This window comes from Myxocyprinus asiaticus, chromosome 17, assembly GCF_019703515.2.
Source record: "Myxocyprinus asiaticus isolate MX2 ecotype Aquarium Trade chromosome 17, UBuf_Myxa_2, whole genome shotgun sequence".
NCBI lineage: Eukaryota > Metazoa > Chordata > Actinopteri > Cypriniformes > Catostomidae > Myxocyprinus > Myxocyprinus asiaticus.
In genome coordinates, this window is record NC_059360.1 from 522,920 (window position 1) to 538,477 (window position 15,558).

Below are 15,558 nucleotides of genomic sequence, written 5' to 3' on the forward strand. Positions count from 1 at the left end.
TGTTTGTGTCTTGTATGGTGACTTTTATTTTTACATGTTTGTGTCTTGTATGGTGACTTTTATTTTTACATGTTTGTGTCTTGTATGGTGACTTTTTATTTTGACATGTTTGTGTCTTGTATGGTGACTTTTTATTTTGACATGTTTGTGTCTTGTATGGTGACTTTTTATTTTGACATGTTTGTGTCTTGTATGGTGACTTTTATTTTGACATTGTGTCTTGTATGGTGACTTTTATTTTGATGTGTCTTGTATGGTGACTTTTATTTTTACATGTTTGTGTCTTGTATGGTGACTTTTTATTTTGACATGTTTGTGGCTTGTATGGTGACTTTTATTTTGATGTGTCTTGTATGGTGACTTTTTATTTTGACATGTTTGTGGCTTGTATGGTGACTTTTTATTTTGACATGTTTGTGTCTTGTATGGTGACTTTTTATTTTGACATGTTTGTGGCTTGTATGGTTACTTTTATTTTGACATGTTTGTGTCTTGTATGATGACACTTATTTTGACATGTTTGTGTCTTGTATGGTGACTTTTTATTTTGACATGTTTCTTGTATGGTGACTTATTTTGACATGTTTGTGTCTTGTATGGTGACTTTTTATTTTGACATGTTTGTGTTTTGTATGGTGACTTTTATTTTGACATGTTTGTGTTTTGTATGGTGACTTTTATTTTGACATGTTTGTGTCTCGTAGGGTGACTTTTATTTTGACATTGTGTCTTGTATGGTGACTTATTTTGACATGTTTGTGTTTTGTATGGTGACTTTTACTTTGACATGTTTCTTGTATGGTGACTTTTATTTTGACATGTTTGTGTTTTGTATGGTGACTTTTATTTTGACATTGTGTCTTGTATAGTGACTTATTTTGACATGTTTGTGTTTTGTATGGTGACTTTTACTTTGACATGTTTCTTGTATGGTGACTTTTATTTTGACATATTTGTGTCTTGTATGGTCAATTTTATTTTGACATGTTTGTGTCTTGTAGGGTGACTTTTATTTTGACATGTTTTGACGTGTCGTTTTTTTTGGTCTGTTTCGTCACTCACACTTTCAAACATGGAGTCAATTTTCCACGAGAAAGTAAGAAGCGCTTTTGCTCAATTCTGTTTATTATATTTATATTCTGTGTATTAGCTTTACGGGATTAATAATGATATTTATACGGGTCTCTGACGTCAGCGCTCAGTACTGTGAGTTTAATCGACTGTCAGCAATCATTGATATGTCAGCCTGAGGTTTAAAATATGTTTATTTACTGTATTTAATGGCACACAGCTGATGAACCGATGAAGTTGGACTCGTCAGTTTGTAAACACGACTGTTACTATCAATGTAATCACTCTAATAAACATTTAAGATGATAGACAATAGTTCTGAATGATTACCATATTCATGAATCATGGTATTTACATGGTCTCATACTTGAGAATATCATGGTACATGTCTTTTGTTGGAGGAGATAATGTTGGTGTTACTGCAGTAATGTTGCCTGTTTTTGTTCATGTTGTGTTGTTAACTGCAGTAAGTGTTTTAGCAGAAGCTGTGATTAGCAGTAATTGTACTGAGTCATATGTGTGTTGTTTATTGTGTGTTTATTGTGTGTTTACAGCAGGAAGGCTCCCTGTGTGCGCAGCACTGCCTGAATAACCTCCTGCAGGGCGAGTACTTCAGTCCGGTGGAGCTGTCGTCCATCGCTCAACAGCTGGATGAAGAAGAGCGCATGAGGATGGCAGAAGGAGGTGTTCAGAGTGAGGAGTACAGGATCTTTCTGCAGGTGCACATCTGTGATCTTTAACACACACGTGCCTTTATTCAGCTCATGAAACTCATTGTGTTGAACTGTCTTTAGCAACCGTCCGGGAACATGGATGACAGCGGCTTCTTCTCCATTCAAGTGAGTCACTGCTCACATCAGACACAATATCACTCTTCATGTACATCAGAGAAGAACATTATTATTTGTACATGGGAGAGAACTGCAGAGCTTTTTCAGTGTTAAAACACTTTCTTCTGTCCCGTCTTAAAATGCAAAGACAGCTATAAGTAAGCCATTTGTAGTTTAATTGGAGATTGAAATTAACACTGCGTCTCTGTTGTGCTGTAATAACAGTTTGTTTTGTGCGACTGTCTCAAGAGAGACAGTAACATTGACTCGACCGGTCAGTTGGGGCGGGACTATCTGTGTGTTTGATCAAAACGACACACTTCAGCTTTAAAGTGAGAACTGACTCTGTTGACTCTCTTTACTTAGTAAATGCACGTCTTGCTGTGCACAATTCCTCATTTCATGTTATTCCAATGTATTACATGGCTCTCTGAAAAACAACTGCACATCTGGGGTTAAATAAGGAAAAAATAAATTATGTAAATAAAAGTGTGCACTGTTCGTTTTAGACACACTTGTTTGCGATTACATTTGATCGGAAACAATAAAAGTGTTATTTAATTTCTTTTATTTTTATGAAAGAAATGTAATAACACTAACTTTAATAAAGTAAAAACACTAAAGTTGTAGATTTTGGGGGAATTTTATGCTATTTAGATCTTATCTACCTTTACATTTCTTAATTGCACCATTAATTTGCATATACAAATGAGCAAATTTATGTTTACTTCACTTAAGTAAAAACTTACACTTCTATATGTTGAAACATGAAGAAAATATGAGAATATATCATGTATTGTGCATGTATCTGGTGCAAAAAAAACAACAATAGCTTGACTTGAAAATCATGTCATGACAAAAATACACAAATGATGTATGCAGAGATCCACTAGCTAATTCCTGGTCATAACACAAGAGTGTGTTTGTGTGTGTGTGTGTGTGTGTGTGTGTGTGTCTTTGCTTATGTGTGTGTGTGTGTGTGTCTTTGTTTGTGTGTGTGTGTGTCTTTGTTTGTGTGTGTGTGTGTGTGTGTGTGTGTGTGTGTGTGTTTGTGTGTGTGTGTCTTTGTTTGTGTGTGTGTGTCTTTGTTTGTGTGTCTTTGTTTGTGTGTGTCTTTGTTTGTGTGTGTGTGTGTGTGTCTTTGTGTGTGTGTGTGTGTGTGTGTGTGTCTTTGTTTGTGTCTTTGTTTATGTGTGTGTGTGTCTTTGTTTATGTGTGTGTGTCTTTGTGTGTGTGTGTGTGTGTCTTTGTTTGTGTGTGTTTGTGTGTGTGTGTGTGTCTTTGTGTGTGTGTCTTTGTTTGTGTGTGTGTGTCTTTGTTTGTGTGTGTGTCTTTGTGTGTGTGTGTCTGTGTGTGTGTGTTTGTTTGTGTGTGTGTGTCTTTGTTTGTGTGTGTGTGTGTGTGTGTCTTTGTTTGTGTGTGTGTCTTTGTTTGTGTGTGTGTCTTTGTTTGTGTGTGTGTCTTTGTTTGTGTGTGTATCTTTGTGTGTGTGTGTGTGTGTGTCTGTGTGTGTGTGTGTGTGTGTGTGTCTTTGTGTGTGTGTGTGTGTGTGTCTTTGTGTGTGTGTGTGTGTGTGTCTTTGTTTGTGTGTGTGTGTGTGTGTGTGTTTGTTTGTGTGTGTGTGTGTTTGTTTGTGTGTGTGTGTGTCTTTGTTTGTGTGTGTGTGTGTGTGTGTGTGTCTTTGTGTGTGTGTGTGTGTGTGTGTGTGTGTCTTTGTTTGTGTGTGTGTGTGTGTGTGTGTGTGTCTTTGTTTGTGTGTGTGTGTGTGTGTGTGTGTCTTTGTGTGTGTGTGTGTTGCAGGTGATCAGTAATGCTCTGGGTGTTTGGGGTTTGGAGATTGTTCTGTTCAACAGTCGAGAATACCAGGAGTTACGAATCGATCCCATGTAAGTCAGATGCCATTAGCATTAGTAGTCGTCAGAAACACCGCTTTTAATAACCTTTAACCTCTGTTTGTTTCAGAAACGAGAAGGCGTTTATATGTAACTATAAGGAGCATTGGTTTACAGTGCGTAAACTGGGTCAGCAGGTATGGTGTTTAATGATTTATTGTCCCTTTTAATGTGACACTGTTGAGTTTACCGGCCACATTCTGTCTGTTCATCTAGTGGTTTAATCTGAACTCGCTGTTAACCGGACCAGAACTCATATCAGACACGTACCTGGCATTATTCTTAGCACAACTACAGCAGGAAGGTACAAAATCTCACAAAACATCATTTATTCAGTGTCCACACACATGGTGAAGATGTATTTGACCCATGATGAATCTCTCTGTAGGATATTCTATATTTGTGATTAGTGGGAATTTGCCGGACTGTGAAGCGGATCAGATTTTGCGGATCATGCGAGTAGAGCAGCAGCAGCGGCCGAAACTCATCGGAGAAGATGAGGCTCAGAGGTATCAGAGCTGTCAATCAAACTCACTGTCAACACATGACGTGTTTAGTTATGTTTTCACTAGGCTTGGAATTGATGCCTTTTTCACACATCGATAATCTGAAGATTTTCCCGATGATTATCGATATATATCTGGATTTTTTTCAGATATAAATAAATAGGGCTACTCGTTGCGCAGTAGTCTGTCTTTTCAAACATATTTCTCAACACATCTTTGGTAAAGTGTGAGCGGCAGGTTAAATTAAAGGGGGTCGCACACCGGACGCATCTGACATGTAAAATTAAAACAATTCTTTTCTATGAAGGTGCATGCACAGCTCAAAAATCTGCAGCACCACAGAGCTCAACTCGCATAGTTTTCCATTAAATTCAACCCAAATCTGTATCAAAGGACAAAGATTATTTACTCTAGCCATCAGTGGATGATACATTGTGTATTTGCATCTTTCATATAGCCTACACAATATATTTTCAGTTACAAGTATGTCCTTTCATGGTTAGACAGCTTGAATGAAAGACCTATTCAAAGATACATACAGAGAAATTGTACAGTAATTTCTAATGGTTCAGTTTGCACAGTTAAACCAGTTTCATTCTGGAATGCCTGATTCACACATACTCTGTGAGCGGGGCGTGAGCAGCAAGTTTTCTTTTCGGCGCTCATATTAACAGATTACAGCAAACACACACTGCAAGCGTGAGTCGTGAGGTGAAGCGTTCCCAGCGCAGCAGTGAGCGGATAGTTTCGCCGTTGAGCCCACGCTGAACTCAGCGGCTCTGGGTGCAATAGAAAATTAAAATAATCAGGAGATTATTGAAAAGACGCAAAAGCAAATAAACAATATTTAAAAGTGCATTCAGTAACTTTTGTCTTTTGTGTCATCTTGGACTCACACTGACACAAAGTGGCTTGGATGCAGCATCATTTAAAATCAATAGTTTTCAGTTTCAGATGCCATTAGAAATGTAGTATTCACAGCCAGTCATGATTACTTGAGTGAAATGAGTCAAAGTGTCCAATAACAGGACGGTTACTGAGATTCAGAGAGTAGTATTCTGCTGGTCATGTGATTCTAACATGTGCGGACCCTCTCCATGTAGAATAAAACAGCTTTTAAAAGGTTACTGATATGACTGGAGTCTTCATTTTAATAAGAGTGCTCATGATTTCATACATATATTGTAAAAACTTTTTTAATGAAGAAAAAATTACACATTTGTGCACATTTCAACCGAACCTACTATACACTACAATTTAAAGGTCTACATACAAACAAACAAACATACAAAATAAGTAAATAAAAGAAAGAATAAATAAATAAACTGCAGGAATTTTGCCCGTGTTGTGTATATACAGGGACAGTTTAGAAGAGACGGACCACTGGTATTAAAATGAATGGGAGAAATTGGAACATCCGCCTTACTGGTAAAAGAGCCAATCACTTTTTAGATAAAGACATCGCCTGTCAATCAACTCAAGAACGTGCATGCGCATTAGCTGATCCATCCTGAAAAAAGCGTTTTTTAGTGTGATTTGAGCTTAAGTTCAATTTATGATACTATTGTTGTCAAATTTTACGTGCAAATGCGACCGCCTCGCTCATGGAGTATGTGTGAATCCGCCATAACCTGCAAACGTATCCACATCAAATTCATTCTTGAAGACGTACAAAACCTTTGTAACTTTCGTGTGTTCAAGGAGCTCAAAAATACCCATCCTATGCTGTGCCTTGCGACCTGCTTCAGAAAATGGTATATCGCCCTCTTGTGGTCTCCCAACGCTGTTACACCAGACTGTTAAACAGAGGCCAACTGAGTGAATTGGAAAGCACACAAATTAAGCTTCTAATTTAAATGTCGACTAATGTTAATATATCGATGCCTTAAAAATATATAATGTGCTGATCAGTAATCAATATATCAATATTTTATGACATGCCTAGTTTTCACTATTAACTTTAGAAGTGTTTGGAATGGAATCAGAGTAAATACGTTCTGTTTTTGCTTATATACTTTTACAAACCTCCCAGCTCAAGGCAGAGTACCATGAAGGGGAGGCCACACATGAATACTGCACTACCCATGTGTATGTGTGTGTCTGGGTGTGTATAACTATTTTTTATTATTATCTCTGTCTTGTTGTTGTATTGTTTGTACACTGGAAGCTTCTGTCACCAAGACAAATTCCTTGTATGTGTAAGCATACTTGGCAATAAAGCTCATTCTGATTCTGAATACAATTTAACATAAGATATAAATGTTTATTAATTATTAAATAAAAGAACATAATAAATCCAAAAAGAACACAAAAAGCAGATTCATGTGCTGGTGAGAGGAGGTCATCACACTGGGGAGAAAGGCCTTTTAATGGGCTGCTCATTCCAGCGCTCATATTAGGTAATTCAGAACACCTGCTCCTAAACTCCATCCTGGAAGAGACAACACCATCTGGTGGACAGAACTAGAAAAAGTCTCGGGCATTTAGAATTTTCTTTTTCAAAGAACCATTCCTCTGATTGCTTGAAACAAAACTTTTGATAAAGATTGTCAAAATAATTTGAATTCATTGAGTGAAAACGTTGTACACACCAAGACAATCTGTGGATACGTGATGCCAGTTCTGATTCGTTTTAAAAAGATATTTGTGCTCTTTAACAAGCAATGTGACATATCATAATAAAGTTGAGATATTTGCCATCACTTTATTGATTGAACATCCTAATGAAAGACGTTTGATATACTGTAGCTAGAGGTTCAGCATCATACGTTCATCTTTTGATTTATTCATATTAAATGTATTGAAGTTATTGATCTTTCTAACACTAGATGAGTTTGTGTGACATCATCACAACTGCAGTATATTGAGTTAGTGTGCTGTTGTTCAGGGTGTCCGTGCAGCAGGTGTCAGACACTACACACACTACAGATGTAGGGGTGCTGGACGAGGATGAGGAGGAGTTGAGGAAGGCTCTGGCGCTCAGTAGACAGCACATGGAGGTGGAAGATGAAGAAGCAGATCTGCGCAGAGCCATTCAACTCAGCATGCAGGGTGAGAGAGACACACTGATGACCCCCAAACATCATCTTATTTTAGGATATTGTCTAATGTTTAATGTCTGTAGGCAGTGCCAGTCCCATCAGTGAGACAGCGGGCTCGTCACATGACACGTCGAGCATCAACACTCTGACTGCAGAAGAGCTGCGGCGCAGGAGACAGGCGTACTTTGACAGGTGAGCGCTGCATCAAACATGCTTTAATTGATAAGGCACTGCTGTGTTATTATTGATTGATTGATTCAGTCCTGCTGTATTGTGTAATGCGTGTTTTGAACACAGGCAACAGCTCCCTCATTCGGCTGACAGTCACAGCGCTGGTAAGAACTCATTCTCTTCATCACACCAACAACAGCTGCATTCTGGGAGATTTCTTTACCATTAGGACCTTTCCAGATTCACATGTGTTGTTTTGTGATGAAATCAAGCAGCTGTAAGTGAGTGATTCTGTTTGTTTGTTGAGGGAATCAAACATTCAGTGTGTCAGTCGTCTCTAAGACTGTCCAATTAAAACTCAAAATTAAGATTTGAATGTGCATTGCAGAACAGACGCTACTGCAGCTCTGGACTCAGATACATGCTGTTACACACATAGCACTAATATCTAGGTTTATTACTAGTGAACAACTGTAATGAATGAAAAACACTGTGTCACTGTCGGTGTTTTGAAGCTTGAATATCTCTGTAGTACCGTTCAACACTCAGTACATTTACATGCACTTTTAAAGTTTGATTTCATTCGGACTAAAACACTTTGTCTTTTTAAAATGTCACGTAAATGAAAACTACTACAGGTCTTCACTGTATGATTATAATACATTAATACTTTTTAAAGTTATTCAGTCAAGAGCAGTGAGTGTTTTCTCGTTTTCTTGTTCTGGTTGTTTGATTATTATAATAACACACTAGACAGCAGCAGGTCTGTTAGTTTACATTTATACTTACAAATCTGACATTTTAATACAAATCCGCTTTTTTCTCCGCTGTTTACATTTAGACATCACTCTCTGTGTTTACATGAATACCCCACCAAGACGGGCATTTTGGCTGAATTTTGAAATGTATTTGACCGTTCAGGCACTTGTATGCATCACTACGAGTGTTCTCGAAACACACGTGCATGTTCAGCAGACACACATAAGCCACTGCTGAATAGCGGTGCAGGAAACAGATGAAGACTAGAGCTCGACTGCACACATAATAAGTGCTGTAGCTGGATTATATATGCACATGTAAACGTATAATTAACATAGAACTGTGTATTGAAGCGCGTCTTTTCAGGTTGAACTTTTTTATTCTTTCGATTTTATAATGTTATGCACTTTTGTTAACAGTCAGGTGTGTTCTTTGCAATAAACAATATAACGCGCTGCTGTTTGGTTTATATTTATTCGTTGCACTCTCTAGTGGACTTAAAAAGCTGGTTTGAATGTAGGTCATATTTAAGTTGTTCTGTTGTTCTCAGGTGGATTGAAGGACAGCGGGACCAAACCTGACCAGTGATGATGTCACGTGATTGAACCTGTTGAAACTCTCTCTGAGTCTGATGGACTTTAGTTGACCTTACGTTACCTCTGTCAGGGGGTGAGCTTTACATTCCAACCACGTCTCATATCTCTCCTATAGTGTTCATCAGTAATCTTTCATTCCCTCATGACGTGCGGTGGAACGACACACAGGAAGTGCCTCTCATGAGGAGGAAGTTCTACAGCTGATGTCACTTAGTTTGGGACCGTTGAGGGTTTTTATATTTGATGTTCTCTCATCTTCTCTGTGGACTGTAGTGAATTCACCGTCTTAACCAGCGTTACTTTATGTGGATCTGATGTTGTTTCGAATCAGCTTCACTTTCTGATCGACCAATGATGTAAAGTTGAACACTGGCCACATTTAAAGGAATAAACAGAGAACATGTACACTTTTATCTGCCCTCAAAACTCTTTTGTTTCATTGTGTGTCTGTGTTCATGAGGAACAGCATGAAAATAAGGGCTCACAGACTGTTTACAACATAATACTGCACTTGAAATACAGTAAATGATGAGCAATGATCTCAATAAAACAGATGAGCACATGAGAAGTCAATCAAATGAGTATATAATAATAATTATATATATATATGAGTGTCAAGTGCACATTTAGAAATGTATTTTCTATATTTTTTCATGTGTCATTCACTCGTTCACTGTTGTGATTGTTTATGATTTTCATTGATTTATGTTTGCTGGCAGATCAGCAGCAGCTTTTTAAACTCATTAGATTCTTAGAGTGATTTATTCTTCCATACATCAATTATTCAACATTTACTTTCACAGTTGTTGATATTTCTGTTAAATAAATGTTTGTTTTTCCCTCCAGTGGGTGTTTATTCTTTCACGTCAGACACTCAAGATAAAATGTTTTTTTCCCATAATTCAACAAGTCGCATGGTTAATATTACTGTTGAATAACGCTTAGAATTTAATATGTTAATTTTTCTACAAATACATGCATGTCTGAGAAATTTGCAGAATGATTCATTTCAGTGGTGTAAAACTACAGATAAATGAAATCAGCAGTGGCAGAAGGATAACAAAAGAGCACAAAAAATATTTAAATGGGTACTACTTACCCATTTGTGTGATTTTACAGTATTTAAGCATTTTTCATTTATGATATAAATATTCTCTTATTTATTTCATTCTTTCCTTCATCACTACTCTTGTAATATCTTAAATTATGAAAAAGTACCATGTTATTACAATGTATTTTAGACATGGCCCATAGTAATAGCATCCTTTTGACATAGTATAACAAGGTATATAAATATGATAATCATCCAGCACCATAGTATTACTATTGTAACACAGTACATTTGGTTATCTTGTCTCATCTCTGCTCTGACCTCATCACCCTCAACTAACACTTTCTTTTCATATTCATATAATGTTATTTATATTTTCATGTCTGTAATATCCCTTGTAACAATATTGTGGTGAAACCATAATATCAGATAGTAATATAATAGAAGGCTTTAAATGATAACAACATTCACATATCATGGTATTCCGCTCCAAGATACATGTGATGCTCCAAAAATACAATCTCACTATGGTACACTGAAAAAAAATAAAAAAATAATTACACTAAAAATATGATTAATGTGGTAACATCTAAAGGAACTGGTTTTATTCATCAATTGTTTTTTTGTTTTTTTTTAATTGGCATGGTCCAGCGTTTGTCCGGAGAGCATTGTGTCTCATTTGGAAGGATGTGTCCTCCGGAGGTCGCATTTGTTGGCCACATACGTCATCAGAATCAGAATGAGCTTTATTGCCAAGTATGCTTACACATACAAGGAAGTTGTCTTGGTGACAGGAGCTTCCAGTGTTCAACAATACAAAAACAGCAGCAAGACATAGATAATAATAAAAAATAATTATACACATACGTACATACACACAAAGATACATACATAGTGCAATCTAATACAAATCTGGTATGTACAGTTCAAATACAAATCTGTTATGTACAGTGCAAATGTTTTTGTTTTGTTTTTTTCTCTCAGAAGAATGAAATGGCAGAAGAGGTGTGGTATGTTGGATAAATATAAAAAAGACAACTGTGTATATTGCACATAGTTATTGCTCAATGGGGCAGTTTTAACTGTTCATGAGATGGATAGCCTGAGGGAAAAAACTGTTCCTGTGCCTGACGGTTCTGATGCTCAGAGCTCTGAAGCGTCGGCCAGAAGGCAACAGTTCAAAAAGGTAGTGGGCAGGGTGAGAGGGGTCCAGAGTGATTTTTCCAGCCCTTTTCCTCACTCTGGAAGTGTATAGTTCTTGAAGGGGAGGCAGGGGGCAACCAGTAATCCTCTCAGCAGTCCGAACTGTCCTTTGTAGTCTTCTGATGTCTGATTTCGTAGCTGAACCAAACCAGACAGTTATTGAAGTGCAGAGGACAGACTCAATGACTGCTGAGTAGAATTGTATCAGCAGCACCTGTGGCAGGTTGAACTTCCTCAGCTGGTGAAGGAAGTACAACCTCTGCTGGGCCTTTTTTGCAATGGAGTCAATGTGGGTCTCCCACTTCAGGTCCTGTGAGATGGTAGTGCCCAGGAACCTGAATGACTCCACTGCTGCCACAGTGCTGTTTAGAATGGTGAGGGGGGTCAGTGTTGGGGTGTTTCTCCTAAAGTCCACAATCATCTCCACCGTTTTGAGCGTGTTCAGCTCAAGGTTGTTTTGACTGCACCAGACAGCCAGCTGTTTAACCTCCCTTCTGTATGCAGACTCAACGTCATCTCGGATGAGGCCGATGACAGTGGTGTCGTCTGCAAACTTCAGGAGCTTGACAGAGGGGTCCTTGGTGATGTAGTCATTGGTGTAGAGGGAGAAGAGTAGTGGGGAGAGCACACATCCCTGGGGTGCACCAGTGCTGATTGTACAGGTGCTGGAAGTGAGTTTCCCCTGTCTCACAAGCTGCTGCCTGTCCGTCAGAAAGCTGGTGATCCACTGACAGATAGACATGGGAACAGAGAGTTGGTGTAATTTATTCTGGAGTATAGCTGGGATGATGGTGTTGAAAGCCGAACTGAAGTCCACAAAAAGGATCCTTACATGTGTCCCTGGTCTGTCCAGATGTTGTAGGATATGATGCAATCCCATGTTGACTGCATCATCCACAGACCTGTTTGCTCGATAAGCAAATTGAAGGGGATCTAGAAAGGGTCCAGTGATGTTCTTCAGGTGGGCCAACACCGGTCTCTCAAATGATTTCTTGACCACAGACGTCAGGGCGACAGGTCTGTAGTCATTAAGTCCTGTGATTTTTGGTTTCTTTGGGACAGGAATAATGATTGGGAGTTTGAAGCAGCATGGGGCTTCACACTGCTCCAGTGATCTATTGAAGATCTGTGTGAAGATGGGGGCTAGCTAGTCAGCACAGGATCGAAGACACGCTCGTGAGACGCCATCTGGGCCTGAAGCTTTCCTCGTCTTTTGTTTCCGAAAGCCCGGCTCACATCATCTTCACAGATCTTTAGTGCAGGTTGAGTAGCAGGAGGGGGGAGGAGGGGGGTTGCAGGAGGTGTTGGTGTTTGTGTGTAGTGAAGGTCTGAGCAAGTGTGGGGTGTGAGATTGGGCCTTTCAAATCTGCAGTTGAACACATTCAGGTCATCAGCCAGTTGTTGGTCCACCACAGGGTTGGGGGTAGGAGTCCTGTAATTTGGAAGTTGTTTCATGCCACTCCACACTGATGCAGGGTCGTTAGCTGAAAACTTGTTTTTCAGCTTCTCAGAGTATCTTCTTTTAGCCACTCTGATTTCCTTGTTCAGTGTGTTCCTGGCCTGATTGTACAAGACTTTATCCCCACCCCGTAAGCATCCTCTTTGGCCTGACGAAGCTGCCTGAGCTCTGCTGTAAACCACGGGTTGATATTGATGAACTTTAAATAAGTCTTAGTAGGAATGCACATATCCTCACAGAAACTGATATATTATGTAACAGTATCTGTCAGCTCATCCAGGTCTGTGGCTGCAGCCACAAAAACACTCCAATCAGTGCAGTCAAAGCAGGCTTGTAGCTCCCGCTTTGCTTCACTGGTCCATCTCTTTACAGTCCTTAATACTGGCTTGGTTGATTTTAATTTCTGCCTGTAGGTTGGAAGAAGATGAACCAGACAGTGATCAGAGAGTCCCAAAGCTGCCCTAGGGACAGAGTGATATGCATCCTTTATTGTTGTGCAGCAATGATCCAGTATGTTCCTGTCTCTGGTGGGGCATGTAATGTTCTGTTTGTATTTGGGAAATTCACATGTGAGAGGATGTCTGGTTTCAGAAAAGCAAGTAGGACATTCTGAATGCAGCCTTCGAATGTGACCTTCTTTCACGGGAATTTGAAGGATGCATGAGGTGTATCCTTCTGGGCACTCATAACCCACAATACTTTGCTTCAAGGGAAATGTCTAAAAAAATGATGCCAATTTGCCCGTATATATGATGTTCAGACGCAAGTAATGTTAATTCCTAAGTTGAAGTACCTCAGAAGATGGGTGCATAGTAAATAATATGTATAATTATATTAATATATCATTAAAATGAAGTATTAGACTAAAAGTACACCTGTAAAATCTATTTTCTTTTCTCTTTACATCATTATAACTCTCCTAAAATTTAGCTCATACATTCCCTTCCAGAGGGGCTTTGTTTCCTTCTCACTCAAAGCACTCATGCTTGTTAAAGAGTGGCGTGCTGTCATAGCAACCATGATACGTTCCGTTTCCGTTTGTCCTGCGAAGGCCTTCTCGTTTAAAAGAGGCTTGTTTAAAGGAGGACACTTGGTATACTGCAACCTTCAAAGGACGTGTCCTACCTAGCATGCAGCCTTCCAAACGAAATGCAGAAAAAGCGCTTTCTCTTTCTCCGGACGAACGCTCGACCACGCCCCCGCTGCCACAGTAATTAATTTATTTTATTAATTCTTACAATAATAAAGAAAAGCAAAAACATATATATATATATATATATACAATCAGCATTTAAACCCACAACCACCCTTCCCAATCCCCAACCCCGCCCTGACCCCCTACAAACATCCCCGTGGTCACACATGAGTAAATATACAGAAAAAAATAAAACAAACACACAAACAAACAAACAAATATATATATATATATATATATATATATATATATATATATATATATATATATATATATATATATATATATAATAATCATACTCTATCATAACTATACTACTCTCTCCATGCCCCACCCCGAGAGCCCTCCAAAAACTTTAAATAACTGCCCCATTTCAAATCAAATCAACTCCCTTTATTGGCACTCAACCATAGACACAAGTGCAACAGTGGGTGAAAGTCTTGGATGCAGTTCCAAACAACATAGCAGTATGACAATTACAACAAACATTTGATTTACACATAACACAGTTTACACATCTTGTTACACAACACAATATACAATATACACCTAATAATATACAATATACAGTAGACACAAAATAAGAAGACAGTATACAATAAAAATACACTGTAGCCCCTACATTAACCCAAGTGTTGTGTTGACATTCAGCTGTCGGTTGATAGTCAGTTGCCAGTGTGTTATTAAAGGTGCAATATGTAAAATTTTTCATGTAATAATCGCCTTTTTTTGCCAATGTATGAACGGCTTGTAACGCAATTTAAAAAATGGGCCCTTCCTGGACTTCCTAGGTTGCCTATTAAAGCCTGTAGACTGATTTTCATGTGAAGGGAGCGGGTTGCTTTTGCCGGGAAAATCCAAAGGATGTGAAGTTTATGCGCGCTCCCGAGAGCCTTGCCTCACCTAACTCTAACCCTAACCCTATTCAACAGCGACAACAAACTGCAACACTAGGTAATGTTATCTGAGATGGAATCCAGCAAAAGTCTGACTCCCAGCACAACACCAACTCCTACACAAACTCAGAGTAAGCCACGTTCCTGCTGGCTAAGCGGGAATGTGATCGTGGTCGAGCGAAAACTAGAGTGAACATCGGCAGGACGTTTGATTCCTGGAGGGAACTTCTTTGGTTTTGGGGATCAAAATCGACTCTGAATTGGCATTCTTCTTATTGGACAGGTAAGCTTACATAACTGCAAAACATGTGAAATATAGTGTCATAAGGATTGATCTGTGTCATTTTAGCTAACTTGATCTTGACTGCTAACGATGACAAATTGCAAGCTACCTTGCTTCGTAACTTTCAAATAATTTCAACGATCTTCTCTTTATACTAAAAGTTAGGTATGCTGATTCACAGTAACTGTCATAATCAATGTTCATCTGTAATTATTCAGCAAGGTAAACTACAATAACACATGAAATGAATGCTAGACAATGTTCAAGATAATTCAAAAGACCCATTCATTAGTGTAATGTAACTTGGTTATACAGAAAATATATACATTCTATTATTATAAAACAATAGCGCATCGATATATCAAAATGACAGTTGTGATGGAATCACATCAATACTGAATTGTGTCAACATATTTATAATGTACAGTCTATTTTATAAACAGCTACTGTCATCATCCACCAAATTAAGCTAACAGCTATTGATAAAGCTGGCTAGCTAGCTAACGCTGACATAGTCTATCGTATAAATGCAGTCAATGTATCATGCAAAGAAAAGTGATTACTTCAAACTACAGTCTCACATAGTCAGACGTATATCCACACTT

The 15,558-nt window shown here is 38.5% G+C and overlaps 1 protein-coding gene across 5 annotated transcripts; it reads left to right on the forward strand.

Annotated features, from left to right (window-relative positions):
- Window positions 1–1,044: 1,044 nt before the first annotated feature.
- On the forward strand, window positions 1,045–9,711 carry atxn3 (ataxin 3). Of its 5 annotated transcripts, none has more exons than XR_007899665.1 (12): window positions 1,045–1,096; window positions 1,626–1,790; window positions 1,866–1,910; window positions 3,702–3,787; window positions 3,864–3,930; window positions 4,010–4,097; window positions 4,182–4,302; window positions 6,332–6,403; window positions 7,187–7,350; window positions 7,428–7,532; window positions 7,638–7,675; window positions 8,821–9,711. XR_007899665.1 is itself a non-coding variant. In XM_051723261.1 (12 exons), exons 1-12 carry the CDS (start codon window positions 1,073–1,075, stop codon window positions 8,856–8,858), a joined length of 1,017 nt encoding a protein of 338 aa, XP_051579221.1. In that variant the 5' UTR covers window positions 1,045–1,072; the 3' UTR covers window positions 8,859–9,711. The 5 variants fall into 5 exon arrangements, 4 of the variants coding, with proteins under 4 accessions (XP_051579221.1, XP_051579222.1, XP_051579224.1 ...); XM_051723261.1 differs by having other exon boundaries at window positions 7,424–7,532; XM_051723262.1 differs by lacking the exon at window positions 7,638–7,675 and having other exon boundaries at window positions 7,424–7,532.
- The last annotated feature ends 5,847 nt before the right edge of the window (window positions 9,712–15,558 follow it).